The sequence below is a fragment of the Staurois parvus genome, unplaced genomic scaffold (assembly GCF_062004578.1).
Source record: "Staurois parvus isolate SC_StPar_1 unplaced genomic scaffold, SC_StPar_1.0 ptg000090l, whole genome shotgun sequence".
NCBI lineage: Eukaryota > Metazoa > Chordata > Amphibia > Anura > Ranidae > Staurois > Staurois parvus.
The window spans coordinates 8,078,779-8,095,185 of record NW_028317886.1 but is presented as its reverse complement, the minus strand read 5'-3'; the positions used below and the strand labels follow the sequence as shown (position 1 = coordinate 8,095,185).

Sequence of the window (16,407 nt, the reverse complement as noted above, 5' to 3'; positions counted from 1 at the left end):
GTGCAATATTCTTGGCTCAAAGTGTCCCACTCTAATCAGCTAATTAAGCCATAACATCTGCAAAGGGTTCCTGAGCCTTTAAATGGTCTCTCAGTCTGGTTCAGTAGGAATCACAATCATGGGAAAGACTGCTGACCTGACAGTTGTGCAGAAAACCATCATTGACACCCTCCATAAGGAGGGAAAGCCTCAAAAGGTAATTGCAAAAGAAGTTGGATGTTCCCAAAGTGCTGTATCAAAGCACATTAATAGAAAGTTATGTCGAAGGGAAAAGTGTGGAAGAAAAAGGTGCACAAGCAGCAGGGATGACTGCAGCCTGGAGAGGATTGTCAGGAAAAGGCCATTTAAAAGTGTTGGGGACTTTCACAAGGTGTGGACTGCGGCTGGAGTCAGTGCATCAAGAGCCACCACACATAGACGGATCCTGGACATGGACTTCAAATGACGTATTCCTCTTGTCAAGCAGCTCCTGAACAACAAACAACGTCAGAAGCGTCTTACCTGGGCTAAAGAAAAACAGACCTGGTCTGTTGCTCAGTGGTCCAAAGTCCTCTTTTCTGATGAGAGCAACTTTTGCATTTCATTTGGAAACCAAGGACCCAGAGTATGGAGGAAGAATGGAGAGGCACACACTACAAGATGCTTGAAGTCCAGTGTGAAGTTTCCACAGTCTGTGTTGATTTGGGGAGCCATGTCATCTGCTGGTGTTGGTCCATTGTGCTTCATTAAGTCCAGGGTCAACGCAGCCGTCTACCAGGAGATTTTGAAGCAATTCATGCTTCCTTCCGCAGACGAGCTTTATGGGGATGCTGACTTCATTTTCCAGCAGGATTTGTACCTGCCCACACTGCCAAAAGCACCAAAACCTGGTTCAATGACCGTGGGATAACTGTGCTTGATTGGCCAGCAAACTCGCCGGACCTGAACCCCATAGAGAATCTATGGGGCATTGCCAAGAGAAAGATGAAAGACATGAGACTGAACAATGCAGAAGAGCTGAAGGCCGCTATTGAAGCATCCTGGTCTTCCATAACACCTCAGCAGTGCCACAGGCTGATAGCTTCCATGCCACGCCGTATTGAGGCAGTCATTGCTGCAAAAGGGGCCCAAACCAAGTATTGAGCACATATCAGGGGCAGATTGACCATTCGGGTAATCGGGCGCAGCCCGGGGTCAGTAGGGGGCCCCATGAGATGCCCCTGGTACCCTTAATTGGCTTTTTCATAGGCTTTTTTTTGGGTGGGCAAGGACACAGGGGCCCCATGATCGTCTATTGCCCGGGGGCTCCATGAGTTGTCAGTCCACTCCTGGTACATATGCATGCTTATACTTTTCAGAGGTCCGATATTGTTCTATGTACAATCCTTGTTTTATTGATTGCATGTAATATTCTAATTTTCTGAGATTGTGGATTTGGGGTTTTCATGAGCTGTAAGCCATAATCATCACAATTATGACAAATCACGGCTTGAACTATCTTGCTTTGCATGTAATGAGTCTATCTCATATATTAGTTTCACCTTTTAAGTTGCATTACTGAAATAAATGAACTTTTGCACGATATTCTAATTTTTCGAGTTTCACCTGTATATACAGTATAAGTAAAGCGCTGTGTAAATTGACTGTGTTATGTAACTACTTGTAATAAATAGATAATATTAAACGTTCTCTAAGCAGCATGCGCACCGTTTGAATGTATGCAAGCTAAATTGTAGCGTATCCAGGGTAAAAATGGGATTATCTCTAAATTTTGGGGGTTATCTTGCTTGAAGACTGCTTGGACCTTGAAGAAGGGGACATACCCCGAAAACTTTTCCTGAAAATTGTATGTTAGTGCAAATTAAAAAAGTATCACGGACAGTACTCAGTTGTTGAGTTTATCTGACATCTGTTAGCTTTTCTGCATGCATATTTTCTGCAGGAACACCAAAGAATGAAGTGTGCATTATCACTTAGGCTACGTTCACACTAGCTTTGTCAGCAGGCGTCAGACAGGCGTTTGGGAAGCATATTTAACGCTTCTCAAATGCCTATGAAGATTCTGCACATGGCAGCACACAGTGCTGTTCACACTGAAGCATTAGCGTCACATCAAAACTGACGCCTCATGTCCAGTCAGGAGTTGAAGCCTCCCATTCAAGTCTATGGTGACGCTTCTCAAATGCCTGGCAGGAGTTTGCGAGGCATTTGCGGAGCGTTAATACCATTAAACATCATTCTAGGTGTTTGTGGTGCAGTTTTAACTCTTTACAAACACCTATCAAATGCCTCAAAAACGCGCATAGGGCATTTGGGGAGCATTTGGGGAGTGTTTGGGGAGCGTTTGAGGAGTGTTAAAAACACTTCCCAAACGCCTGTCTAACGCCTTTCAAATGCTATAGGGGGGTTTGGCAGGAGTTAGAAATAAAGGCAAGTGTGAACCTGGCCTAAGGCTAGCATCATACTTATGCAAGGCAGCAATTATTAATATTATTATTATTATTATTATTCAAAATGCATTTTGCCAAGCACTATTTTGTATCTGCTGCCCATTCTAAAGAATAACCTACTGTATCTGATTGTAATGCAGGTTAAAGCACAAAATACCATGTGTTAATGTGCATGCACAAACACCACAATGATGAATGTACAGGTGTGAAGGCAGCCTAAATGTGTCTGTAAAAATATTGAAAGCATAAAGACTATAGTATGTGCTTCCTAGAGGATACCACATTGCTTATGTCTAAGCCTGCATATAAAATTTCAAATAGCTTCTAGTGAATACTTGTAATACCAATAGGTACCTATGTTAATTTTTTTTGCAGCTGCTGCTTCCATTCACATATACTCTTTAGTGAGCAATCATGATATTTGCCACATTACAATTTTCTAAATTTTTTAACACACATGTTGGCAGCCCTGATATGTTGGCAGCACCCACCATGGAGGCCAAGAGTACCTCCCAACTTCTCAATGTTCAACGGCAAATTCACCACAGTATAGTTAACAAAGGATGCCCATCCAGTTAGCTCTTCCATACCCTTATTACAGGTTCCCAACAGGTGGATATTCCACTTGAGTCTGTACAGGCTGTAAAATATTGAAATTGTCTCGATATTCTGTAATTTTATGTTGGTGAGTCCAAAGTAGAAAGTCCTTCTAGCTCTTGTGTAAAATCTCAAAATAGATTTAATAATAACGTTGCATAAAATTACAAATAAAATATTAGAGTACAGAAAGTAATATACTGTCAAAAAATTTAGTTATATTCTTGAGATAAAAATTGTTTGTATGTTTGTGTGTGTGTAGCTGGGGGGCAGCTGTCTGTCCAGCTTGTAGTCTAGTGTAAGTCCCCCCCAAAGTCTTTGTTCTTTTAGTCTAAGCAGCTTCAAGGCTGTCCATGCCCCCTCCCTCACAGAGGCTTGGTCCAGTAATTCTACCCACATATGAAAAGCCAGAAATTTGAGACCCTCACAGAGAAGGGGCCTCTACTTCCAACATTTGGTTACGCTGACAAATTCCATGAGTGTGGGGGATGGGGAGTGTAACATATATACACTTTAGTCATATATATATATATATATATATATATATATATATATATATAAAATCATTATTATTATTATACAGGATTTATATAGTGTCAACAGTTACAGTTAAGTACACCTTGCTGGTATCAAGTTGGACCCCCTTTTGCCTTTAGAACTGCCATAATTCTCCATGGCATAGATTCAACAAGGTGGTATTCTGCATACAGTACCTTGGTTGTAATGAGTGGTTATTTGAGTTACTGTTGCTTTTCTATCATTTCAAACCAATCTGCCCATTCTCCTCTTACCTGTGACATCAACAAAGCATTTTCGTTCACACAGCTGCAAGTCACTGGATATATTCTCTTCTATGGACTATTCTTTATATACCCTAGAGATGGTTGTGTGTGCAAATCATAGTAGATCATCAATTTTTTAAATACTAAGACCAGCCCGTCTGGCACCAACAACCATGTCACATTCAAAGTCACTTAAATCCCCTTTCTTCCCCATTCTGATTCTTGGTTTGAACTTCAGCAAGTTGTCTTCACCACGTCTAGATGCCTAAATGCCTTGAGTTCCTGTCATGTGATTGGCTAATTAGCAATTTGTGTTGTCAAGCAATTGAACAGGTATACCTAATAAAGTGGCCGGTGAGTGTACGTTAGTAATATTAATAAGCAGATGTTAGATTAAGGAAGGCTTCTAACAAAGGCCTACTTCAAAGGGTCCACTACTTCAGGCTTACATGTTGCATGCCAGGGTAGCCTTTTCACATTACCTTCAATCCCAGGTTTTTCCTGCTCCAGCCTATATAGGGCTGACTAACCCTACCCACCATACCCACCCAGGGAAGGGACCTCATTAAAAGAGGTCCCTTCCTACACACACATTACAATTTTCTCCTTATTTGCATATATGGTAAAAAAGCATTATGTTGATGTTCAATCTCAACAGGAATGACAAAACAATGTTCTGAACATTGGTTCCTCCTTTAGAAGGGTGTCTCACATTCTGATATGGGAAGATAGCTCAAAATATTTTGGCAAAGGACACACTCCTGCCACACCTCTGATTATGCGGACCCAAAAAAATAAATGATCCATTAAACCAACTGGTGCTGTGTTCAATAATACCTCTCTTTCTCCTAGTCAGCGGCAGACTGACAACTCATGGGGCCCCCGGGCAATAGGGGATCATGGGGCCCCTGTGTCCTTGCACAACTCAAAAAAGCCTATGAAAAAGGTACCAGGGGCATCTCATGAGGCCCCCTACTAAGCCCCGGACCTCGGGCAGTGCCCAAGTTTCCAAATGGTCAGTCCGACCCTGCTCCTAGTGTTATACTGTGAAATGTTTAGTGCAATGTAAACACTCTCTGCACATTTCCTGGGTGTGTTCATACAAACTCTAAGTAATGTGGCTCATTGGTTTGGAAGAGGTACTAACTAAAAAAATGATCTTTGCCTGACTATGCTCCTTCATTGTCTGCAAAAAAAATACCACCATACATAAATTACAGGCTCAAAACAATCAGCAAGAGTCACTTCTGACAAGTTTTCCAGACACAAGAGATACATTTGTGTTGAGGGGGAGGGGGTGGGGGGAGCTCAGCAGACAGCTTGTCTACACAGAACATACAGTGGCTCATGTGTGCTGTGTGAAGAGGTGTGTCCCTTTCCTCCAATCAGCTCTCACAGAGCTCTAACTGCAGCTCCCTGCCCCATCCTCTGTGATACTGACAAATGCAGAAGGATTTTACCTATAATCAGCCCTTTTGATGGGAAAAAGAGAAGACTGCAGATACAGTTGCAAGAAAAAGTATGTGAACCCCTTGGGATTATGTGGAGTTTTGCATGAATTGGGTATAAAACCATGTGCAATTAAACCATGGCAACATCTAATGTTTGTGTAGTATTATGTTCAGCAGACTGTGTTCTTCTATTGTTGTGATTTAGATGATGTTCAGAGCACATTTTATGCCCAATTCATGCAAAACTCCACACAATCCCAAGGGGTTCACATACTTTTTCTTGCAACTGTAATCAAGTAAAACTTATATAGGAGGATTTTTTTCACATCTGTGTATCACCTGGAGGTATTCACTTCACTGGGTATATGAGAGGGTTTACAACCACTTCAAACACTTGTACTGTATAAGTATAAAAGAAATTCAATTGAAACAATGGAGTCTGTGAGGTTTAACCTGGTGCTTTCTCTCAGGGAAATGAAAGGGTACTACATGATACTGCTAAAATCATAATTGTATTGCTAAATATAATCCATACATTAAAAACGCTCAGAAAATGTGAATAGGTTACAATCTGTTAATGATTAGAACATACATTCATTGAAAACACCTCTTATATGCCCACCTAGTCATATTAGCATAATATATACATAGCTTTGTTTGCCGGTTATATTTACATATTGCATAAAGTTGAACAACTGACAAGGTGGGATCACATCTCTCTACGCTTTTCACATTTAAGTTTCCTCAGGAGAAAAGCGAGGTGCTGTGAGATAAAATTAACAAATGTTGATAGATGTACTCCAACATATAGTAACAATAACATAAAAGTAAACATGTCCCTTTACATTATGTTTACATTTACTTACATTGTGTTGAAAAAGTAAACCTCACAGAGGGGACATTCCTCTACTTGGGTGGGTGGTGGGGTAATATATGTTGTGTGGTTTTATATTTTACTTTTTCATTATTATTCATTTTTGTTCATGTCCTCTCATTAGTTATAAATTTAATTATATACAATATATTCTCTCTTTTTTGTTTTCTTTTCCTTAGTTTTTGTTGTGGGTATTATCTATGCAGCCCTCAAAATTTCTTCTCACCTGCTCGCATTTAGTGAATGGAAATAACGTGGGGGTGAGCAGTGCCAGGACTAGGGGTGGGTGGGGCAATGGTGGTGGCAGTTTCAAGCACTGATCTCCCTGTATGGCTTTCAATGAAGCAGCTGAAAGCCGTGGGAGGGAGAGGAGGAGAAGCAGCTTCCAGCTGTTTCACTGAATGCCATGCAGGGGGATCGTGCTTGTAACTGCATGCCAGTCAGAGCTGCCACAGTGATCATTTGATCAGGAACCACACTGACTAGTTGCAGACAGCTAATGTAGACCTGCAGCTGCCACTTGATGGGGCTCTGGGAACTAGCTGCTTTTACATAACCTACTACACTATGGGTGTCCTTCCCTAAAAACTCCCTTGAGGAGTACTTTGCTTGCAGAACCCTGACTTTGGAGTACTACATCTAATTGGGAAGAGGAGGATCTGTTGCTGCATCCACAGAGGAGGGACCCCTTTTTCCTGTAACCGGACCAGCTTTTGGATTGAGGATCCATGAGCTCTGGATAAATACTGCGTTTATGTGTCTTCTTTCTGGTGAGTGCGTTTTTCAGCCGTTTCATCACGGATCACCAACATTGAATCCCTACTTGTCACTTGACACGTCTTTATGACCTGGACTTACAGTGGACTCATATCTGTTTTATGATCACTACTTTTAGCGCTGCACTATTTTTATGTTATTCTAAATAATAAGGTAGGGTAGGGGTTGGGTGGGGCAACTGGTGGCGAGTAACTCTTAAGGCCAGGATAGTAGATCAGGACTTGACATTTTGAGCCCTGATCTAACTATATTGTACTGCTTTTATTGTTTTTTTCTATTATTGTTTTCATTTTTACTACACTGTATTCGATTTATATATTGTTTTCATTTTTTTCATTGTGTGTGCCCCCTGTCTATTTGCCTACTCATTGAGAGCTGCAAGACCAAGTTCCTTTGTTTATTGACTCAATACTCTCTGGATTTCTGTGGTGTTGTACAGGACCTACTGTAGATGTTCTGGTGATGGTTCCACATTTCTAGTATTGTACACTCTGAACCACATTGTTATCTGCTAGTTGCATTTATTGCATGCAGCCAGCAGATGGCACAACTATTGCTAATATAAACCATTTCTGCTCAGTAGCTGACTGCTGTACTCTGAATAGCCTTTGTAATTTGTTCTACTGTTATTCTGGCCTATTTGCAATACATACAAAATGTGCCCGAGGAGGGACTGGCCAGAGAGGGATTACTTTAATGCTGCTTAACATGTATTATAATGTATGTGAACCAAAAAAAAATCCCTGTTTTTATGCAAAGTTTTCTAGAAATGAGTAAAGCAGTGTGCAGAAGGTTAATTTGTATTTTTTGAGGAGAGACACAGTCACCCTAATCCCATTAGCTCATATAGATCTGCATGATTTTGTGTGAATAGGCAGTGCTGTGATTGTTTTTTTGACACTTCTGTCCTGAAAGCGCCCTGCATTAAGTGCCCATTCACACTTACTGTATTTGTTGCTCCATTGTAAAACAAGCTCTTTATCATGCATTAATACAATGCATGGCAACATAGGTACAACAGTGCGATGCAGTGTCATTAATTTCAAATGAATTTTGTATTTTGAATAATGTTGCAATAGTGGGCTACATGATTGCACTTCAACACACCACAAAGCACAGGGTCATGTACCTGCATTGGCAGCTCATTACAAATTAACACACTTGAATGAAATCATGCAACACATGTTAACATTATTATTATTATTATACAGGATTTATATAGCGCCAATAGTTTGCTCAGCGCTTTACAGTATGAAGGGAGACAATGCAGCAACAATACAGTTCAAAACAGGATAGGACAAGAGGGATAGGAGGGCCCTGCTCCTTGGAGCTTACAATCTAGGAGAGAGAGGCTATTGGTACAAAAGGTGGTAACTTTGGGGGATGGATTGGTAGGAGGAGTAGAAGATTCCATTATTAGCTGAGGGCAGGATAGGCTTCCCTGAAGAGATAGGTATTCAGAGATCGCCTAAAAGTGAGCAGAGCAGGCAATAGTCTGATAGATTGGGGTAGAGATTTCCAGAGGATGGGGGATGCTCTGGAGAAGTCCTGGAGACAAACATGGGAGGAGGAGACAAGGGAGATAGAGAGCAGGAGGTCATGAGAGGAGTGGAGAGTACAGTCTGGGTGATATTTGGAGACAAGTTTGGTGATGTAATTTGGGGCAGAGTTATAAATGGCTTTATATGTAATTTTTAATGTTTTGAATTTTATCAGTTGGACAATGGGAAGCCAGTGGAGGGATTGGCAGAGAGGGGTGGCAGATACAGATCGGTTAGAAGAGGGGATAGCCTGCGATGAGGTAGGCCAATGAGGGGGGAGTTACATTAGTCAAGGCGAGAGATAACCAGGGAGTGAATAAGTTGCTTAGTGGTTTCCGAGGTAAAGAACGGGCGTATCTTGGAGGTGAAGTCTACAAGATTTGGAGAGCGATTGGATTTGGGGCTGAAAGGACAGATGGGAGTCTAGGAATACACCTACTACCCTGGCATGAGGAGAGGAATTTACGGTTGTGTTATTGATCTTGATGGAGAAGTCAGGGGAGGGGGCACGGGCTGGAGGGTATACTAGGAACTCAGTTTTTGAAAGATTGAGTTTGAGGAAGTGGAGTGATAGCCATGCCGATATGTCGCTTAGTAGGTTAGTAATGCAAGAGGAGACTGAAGGGGTGAGGTGAGGGGTAGAAAGATAGATTTGTGTGTCATCAGCATAGAGATGGTACTTAAAGCCATGGGAGTTTATCAAGTGACCAAGGGAGGAGGTGTAGATGGAGAAGAGTAGGGGTCCAAGGACAGAGCCTTGAGGGACCCCTACAGAAAGAGGGGGTGGATAGGAGGAGCCGGAGTTATAGGTAACACTGAAGGAGTGCTGTGATAGGTAGGAGGAGAACCAGGAGAGAGCAGAGTCTCGGAGGCCAAGAGAGTGGAGTTTTTTGAGGAGGAGGGGATGGTCAACAGTATTAAAAGCCGCGGAGCTGTCAAGTAGTTAACATGCATGTGGTAACCCAAGGCAGCATCAACATTTGAATCTAGCCTAACTGTTTATATGTACAAAGATTAAACAAATGTAGTGCTAACTCCGAAGAAGCCACTTGGCAATTTGGGTAATCTTTTCTGCATCTCGACTCAAAGAACAACCTCAGTTACCACAAACACTTAGAAGAACACAAATACAGATACCATTAACTGGGCTGTGAATTAATACCAGGAAAAAGACACAAGCACGTTCAGTGGTACAAAAACTCAATGTATTGGTATGGGTTAGAATAAATGGTGGCATAAGCATAAATAAACACACAGAAGGTAGGTTCAGACACAATGCACTAGACAGTATAATCACTATGCCAAGTTAACTCAGAATAGAGTTCTGTACCACTAGACTGGGATTAATTCCTTAACCAGCAAAGTCTGCAAGAAACAGTGCATATAAGCATAAACTATAATGTGAACGACAATACTATATAACTAGTCTAGACTGCACTGTAGGAGAATAGCTAAGATATGGGGCAATGTCCCCTAAGAGGTACTTCTTAGCATAAGCAATAGGTGAAGATCTCTGTGTAGCAGCTGTAAAGAAACAGTTTTTAGTCCTAATTCTTCAGCCAGCAAGCATTGGGGCCCATTTGTACTATTGGTGCACATGAAAATAGTCCCAGTCAAGCATGCAGGCTACAATAAAGTTACTAGAGGGCTCTGTCTCTCTGGCAGCATTTGGAAAATCACCATAGTGGCGATTCACTAGTCCAATCAATATGGCAGCTCACCATCCAGTCACACACAGCAATTAGTCCACTCTCTGTTCTGCACCCAGGTAGCTCTGGATATGGGCACACCTGGACTCAACACTCAGAATCCTGCTCAGGCCTCATTGTGCCGCAGTGGTGGTGCACACTGGACAGAGATGTGCTCTCTCCAGGCTCCCTCATGGCAAGAGGAAGCTGTGGCCTGCACAGCCTGACAAGAATGCAGCTCTTTCCCCACCTCCTGACAATCTCTCTGGGAAATGAAGTTCAAAAGCTCTTGATTACAGTAGAGTTTCTCTCCTCTGGTCTAAATTCCCGCTGTGCAGTGCTTCCAGATTCTATTGAACTCTTCCTGCTCAGCAGCTCCCTCCTACTACTGATATAGCTCTTAACCAGTTCAGCACCACAGGGCAGCAGCTACAAAGAGCAGCTGCAGCCAGTGTTTCTCTCACTCCCCATTCTTAGCTAAGCACCTGCCTACAAAAAACATAAAAAATAAAAAGGTTTTATGCTTTTAGTTAAAAAAAGTCAGCATGTTGTCAGTTTTCACTGAGTATGGATGCCATACTGCCTTGCAAAGTAAGCCAAGACATTTAAAATCAATCACTTATTGAATTATTAATCCTTCATTTCAAGGGCTTTGTAGACTGAAAGGGCTGACTTTATAGAATATGTCCAAGAATAACATGGTAGCTGTACAATGACAAAATATTCCAATTCAGCACTGTATACGTTCTTGAACAAAGAACTCATATTTATAAAGGTATCCAGACCTGAGTTTTTTTTAATGTACCTCTCTGTCACAAATATCTTTCTATTAGGTATAGAAATAGACTTTTTTTATAAATATGTACACACAAATTTATTTTATTATTATAATGTGCACCAGATATTGCTTTAAAAATTATGTTGGACACCTCTTTTAATTATAAATGCATAAAACAGTACTTCTTTTTCTTTTTATAATGATCCTTGCTCATTATACTAGATGCTGACTGGTATAACATATATAAGTAGGCACCCACCTAGAGCAGCTTTCATTACTTCTGCTCTGTCCAAGTGTCAGGTAGTTTTGGTCTGGTGAAGCTTCAACACTACTGGATGTGTCAGAGCTGGTTCATTATCATCATCTGGTGCACTGTCGGTGTTCTGATGAGAAAGAATGCAATATCTGCATTGCTTTTAGAAGTATTTAACCCTCAGGGAGAATCTCACAGAAAAAAATAGAATTTCTGTTGCAGAGGATGCCTTAAATCTGAATTGTATCTTAGTGCAGACTTCTGGAAAATCATTGAGCCAATCACACAAGTAGGAAATGATGTGATGGTATACAAAATGCCTCATGGTTGCCATATTGCATTGAGTTTTACAGAAATATACAGTACTGCAGATTGAAAAGCAAATTTCATTTTTGATAACATTAGAATATCATTAAACTCACACTATGAAAAACTCTCATTACATGCGATATAACAGATTGTACATGCTCACAAAGCCACTAAAGCATTTGTTTTGTGTACCTGGTTTATCCTGTCTTCAGTTGTCCCTCCCATCTTCTCTGTGTCCCGATTGCCAGCTGAGATTGAGTAGAGCAGCTGGTGTCCTCTACTGAACAATCTAAACTTAAGTTCCCTTCTGTGCTCTTCATTTTCTCCTTTCTTCTTATTTATTTCAGGTACTTGTATAGCACCGTCAATTTACGCAGTGCTTTACATATATATTGTACATTCACATCCATCTCTAACCCTCAAGGGGTGTACAACCTAAGGTTCCTAACTTACATTCATACATACACATACTAGGGCCAATTTAGACAGGATTCAATTAACCTACCAGCATGTCTTTGGAGTGTGGGAGGAAACCAGAGTACCCAGAGCAAATCCACGCAGGCACAGGGAGAACATGCAAACTCCAGGCAGGGGGTGCCGTGGCTGGGATTCGAACCAACGACCCCAGTACTGCCAGGCGGAAGTGCTAACCATTTAGCTTGTCTGTGCAGCTCACATGACTATAGAGTCATACATGTGGGTGTCTACACAGTGTTAAATGACACGCCCCTCAATCCCTCCTCCTCTATGTCCTCCTATTGTTGAACACTATGGGGGATGGATATAGCACACTGATTGATTACATTCACTAAAAAACTCACAAAAAATGTAGCTTTAGTATAAATCTGTATTAAATATATGAAATGTAATTGCTAATTGCTGTAAAGTAAAAAAAAGACCCTTTGGTGCAGATGCCATCTGAGCAAAATGAAAGCTAGTGTCAATCATCTTTGAATCTGCACAAAATTAAAGCACAATAAATACATATTTGATGATCAATAAAGATCTATAGCAGCGTTTTTCAACCACTGTGCCGCGGCACACTAGTGTGCCTTGAGATATTGTCTGGTGTGCCGCGGGAACAATTCCAATTTCATCCGTAACATGTGGCCTCGGCTCACAAATAGACCAATCATTAGAATCTAATGATTGGTCTATTTGTGAGCCGAAGCGCATGTTACGGACTATAAATAGCTCCGGTGTCACTGTTACACTGACAGGAGAAGACATCGCAGTAGATCGCCGATGGGCAGAAGAGCACCGAAGGATCTGGACTCTGGAGGATTATCGCGGACGCAGCACAGAAGAGCGCTGAGTGATGGATCTGGAGGAGACAGGAGCAGAAGAGCGCTGACTGATGGATCTGGATGGAGTGCTGAGTGTGACGGACAGCGGCTATCTGGAGGAGACAAGCGCAGTAAGTACTGAGTGACAGTGAGACAGGAACAGATACTGCAGTGATGGACAAATTTTTGAAAAGGAAAGAACTGGACTCTGAACAAAATTCGGAGCCAGATAAGAGCCCAAGTATGAGTGGGGATCAAAAGAAAGCAAAGATGGTTAGCTCAAGGAAATTCTCTAGCACAAGGCAATATAGCGAAAGCTATATTTCATTTGGATTTACTTTCACCGGAGATGCAAAGAAACCAACTCCACTGTGTGTGGTGTGTGGTGAAAAGCTATCTAACAGTGCTATGGTCCCAAGTAAACTTAAACGCCATCTCCAAACAAAACACCCTTCGCTTCAAAACAAGAATGCAGACTTTTTTGTTCACCTGCGTGAAAACACGGAGAAATAGGCAACTTTCATGAGAAAAACCACAAAGGTAAATGAAAGAGCTCTTAAAGCTAGCTATCAAGTTGCTGAACTTATAGCCAAGTCAAAAAAGTCGCACACTGTGGCAGAGACATTAATACTTCCCGCCTGCAAAGCTATTGTAGAGGAGATGCTCAGACCTGAAGCAGCTAAGGAAATAGACAAAGTTCCTCTCTCAGACAACACAATCTCCAGACGTATTAATGACATGTCTGCAGACATAGAAAGTGTGGTTTTGGAAAAGATCCGTATCAGTGAGAAATTTGCATTGCAACTTGATGAGTCTACTGATATCAGTGGACATGCTCAACTCTTGGCCAATGTGCGTTTTGTGGATGGTGATGCAATTAGAGAAAACATCTTTTTTTGCAAGGCATTGCCAGAAAAAACAACAGGAAAAGAAATTTTTCGGGTCACATCAGAATACCTTGAACAAGGAGGACTTAAGTGGGAAAACTGCACAAGTATCTGCACCGATGGAGCTGCAGCCATGGTAGGGTGCACCAAAGGCTTTGTAAGCAGAGTGAAGGAAAGAAATCCAGATGTGATTGTTATGCATTGTTTTTTACACCATGAGGCCCTCGTAGCCAAGACTTTACCAGCAGACCTAGTTCCTGTGTTGGATGATGTTGTGCGCATGGTAAACTTTGTAAAGTCACGACCCGTGAAAAGTCGCATGTTTGCAGCTTTGTGTGAGGAAATGGGAGCGAAGCATAAAACCTTGCTGTTTCATACGGAGGTCCAGTGGTTGTCGCGTGGCAAGGTCTTGGTTCGTGTGTATGAGCTGTGGGAGGAACTTAAAGTGTTTCTGACAAATGAGAGGTCAGATTACGCAAAGCTGCTTGCAAGTGATGAGTGGTGTGCAAGGCTGGCATACCTGGCAGATATTTTTCATCATCTGAATGAGCTGAACACACGAATGCAAGGCCGAAATGAAAATCTGCTTACAAGTACAGATAAAATAAATGGATTCCGTTCAAAGGTGCAACTCTGGCATCAACACGTGGAAAGTGGCAATCTTGAAATGTTCACACTCACCAAGCAATGGCAAGGTGTTCACACTGCTGCACTGGATGAGATAATAGTTAAACATTTAAAAACTCTCAAGGAGAAGTTGTCATTTTATTTCTCTTCAGTCTCCACTGAATGCCTTGACTGGGTTAGGGACCCTTATAGCTCAGCATCAGTTGGTGGAAAGGACATGACTTTACAGGAGCAGGAGGAACTAACTGAACTGAGACAAAATCGTGGTTTCAAGCTAAGATTTGCTGATCTACCTTTGGACAGTTTTTGGTTGGATACTGCCAAGGAGTTCCCCGTTGTGGCAAACAAAGCTATTTTGACATTACTCCCATTTTCCACTACATATCTGTGTGAGATGAGCTTTTCAAGCCTGATTGCTATAAAAACTAAAGACAGAGAGAGACTGAGAGCTGTTGACGAAGAGCTACGTGTGTGTCTTTCTTCGATTCCTGCCAGAATATCAGCTTTGTGTTCAGCCAAACAGGCCCAGGTTTTGCACTGAGTAAGTAAACAGAAATATGAACAATTATAAAATACTTTATTTCATAATAAAGTAATTATAAAATAATTTCTTTGTGTTTGATTCCTATTCAAGAGAATTACTTTATATATAGTCAATATAGGCACAGAGGTAATTTTTTTTAACATTTTCTAATGGTGGTGTGCCTCGTGATTTTTTTCATGAAAAAAGTGTGCCTTTGCACAAAAAAGGTTGAAAAACACTGATCTATAGGGAGCTATAAATCAGTTTTTGATAATTATAATTTAATTTTAATTGCTCTTCTGAGTGTGTGGCACAACACCAATCAGGACTAGCCAGGCACAGACTCACACTGTAGAAATAAAAAGAGAAAAGGGAGGCACCACCTAAGTGCAGTATTAGATAAGCTAGTTTATTCACAAACGGTTAAAAACACTCACAAGACGTGAAGTAGGAAAACACTCATCATGTTAATATACAGCATTGGCTGCTCCTCTCCATCCAGCAGTTACCGCCAGCCAGGATTCTAACAGCTGCGGAGATGTAGAATGGAAATGGACATCTTGTGGAGACCAGGACATTGACGCCAACCAGGGAGGATTGAATGGGTGGATGTGACATCAGTGTAAGGGAAGGAGGACCGGAAAAGCAACAGGCTTAATGCTCTGAGCCTCTAGCTCCTTCTACAGGCCTACGGATAAATTGCTGACTAATTTATGTATAAAACAGTAGGGGGGGTAACAAACCGATGTAAGTTTATATATACAAAGAAGAAACAGGCTTATCTAATACTGCACTAAGGTGGCACGTATCTAAAACTGCACTTAGGTGGCACTCAGGGGTGGATTGACACCTCATGGGGCCCCCGAGCAATAGGGGATCATGGGGCCCCTGTGTCCTTGCCCAAACTCAAAAAAGCCTATGAAAAAGGTACCAGGGGCATCTCATGGGGCCCCCTACTGACCCCGGGCCCTCAGCAGTGCCCGAGTTTCCAAATGGTCAGTCCGCCCCTGGTGGCACTTATCTACTACTGCACTTAGGTGGCACCTTCTTTTTCTCTTTTTATTCTTTCCACACAGAGATGGCCAGACTCTGAGGATGGCAGCCACTGGTGCACTATTTATCATGTACTAATTTCTATGGACTTATGAACGTTATAGACATTATGATCCCTTGTTTTTATTATTATTATTATTATTATTATTATACAGGATTTATATAGCGCCAACTGTTTGCTCAGTGCTTTACAATATAAAGGGAGACAATACAGCAACAATACAGTTCAATACAAGAGGGTTAGGTGGTCCCTGTTCCTTGGAGATTACTTGTTAATCTCAAGTGCCTTTTTAGTGTGTTTATATGCTTGCTGGACACTAAACTCTTATCTCACACTGTAGAGAGCATACATCAACAGAGTAATAGAAGTACCTCCCAAAGATCTTTCCTTGCAGATGTCAAAGATTGGGGAAAGATAATGTGACTACACAACAGTACTGCAGGAATAAATACTTTGAGGATTACAAAAAAAAACAAAGAACAGTGACATGATATGTTTGATTTATGTGAATGAATTATGGCAATTAACACTTCTCTGTTTAGGACTTTAAC

General features: G+C 41.5%; 1 protein-coding gene across 1 annotated transcript; it reads left to right on the top strand.

Annotated features, from left to right (window-relative positions):
* The first annotated feature begins 13,287 nt into the window (after positions 1–13,287).
* LOC149468236 (zinc finger BED domain-containing protein 5-like) lies at positions 13,288–14,820 on the top strand. The gene has a single exon (XM_089670520.1). The coding sequence runs from the start codon at positions 13,288–13,290 to the stop codon at positions 14,818–14,820; it is 1,533 nt and encodes a 510-aa protein (XP_089526646.1).
* Positions 14,821–16,407: the final 1,587 nt, after the last annotated feature.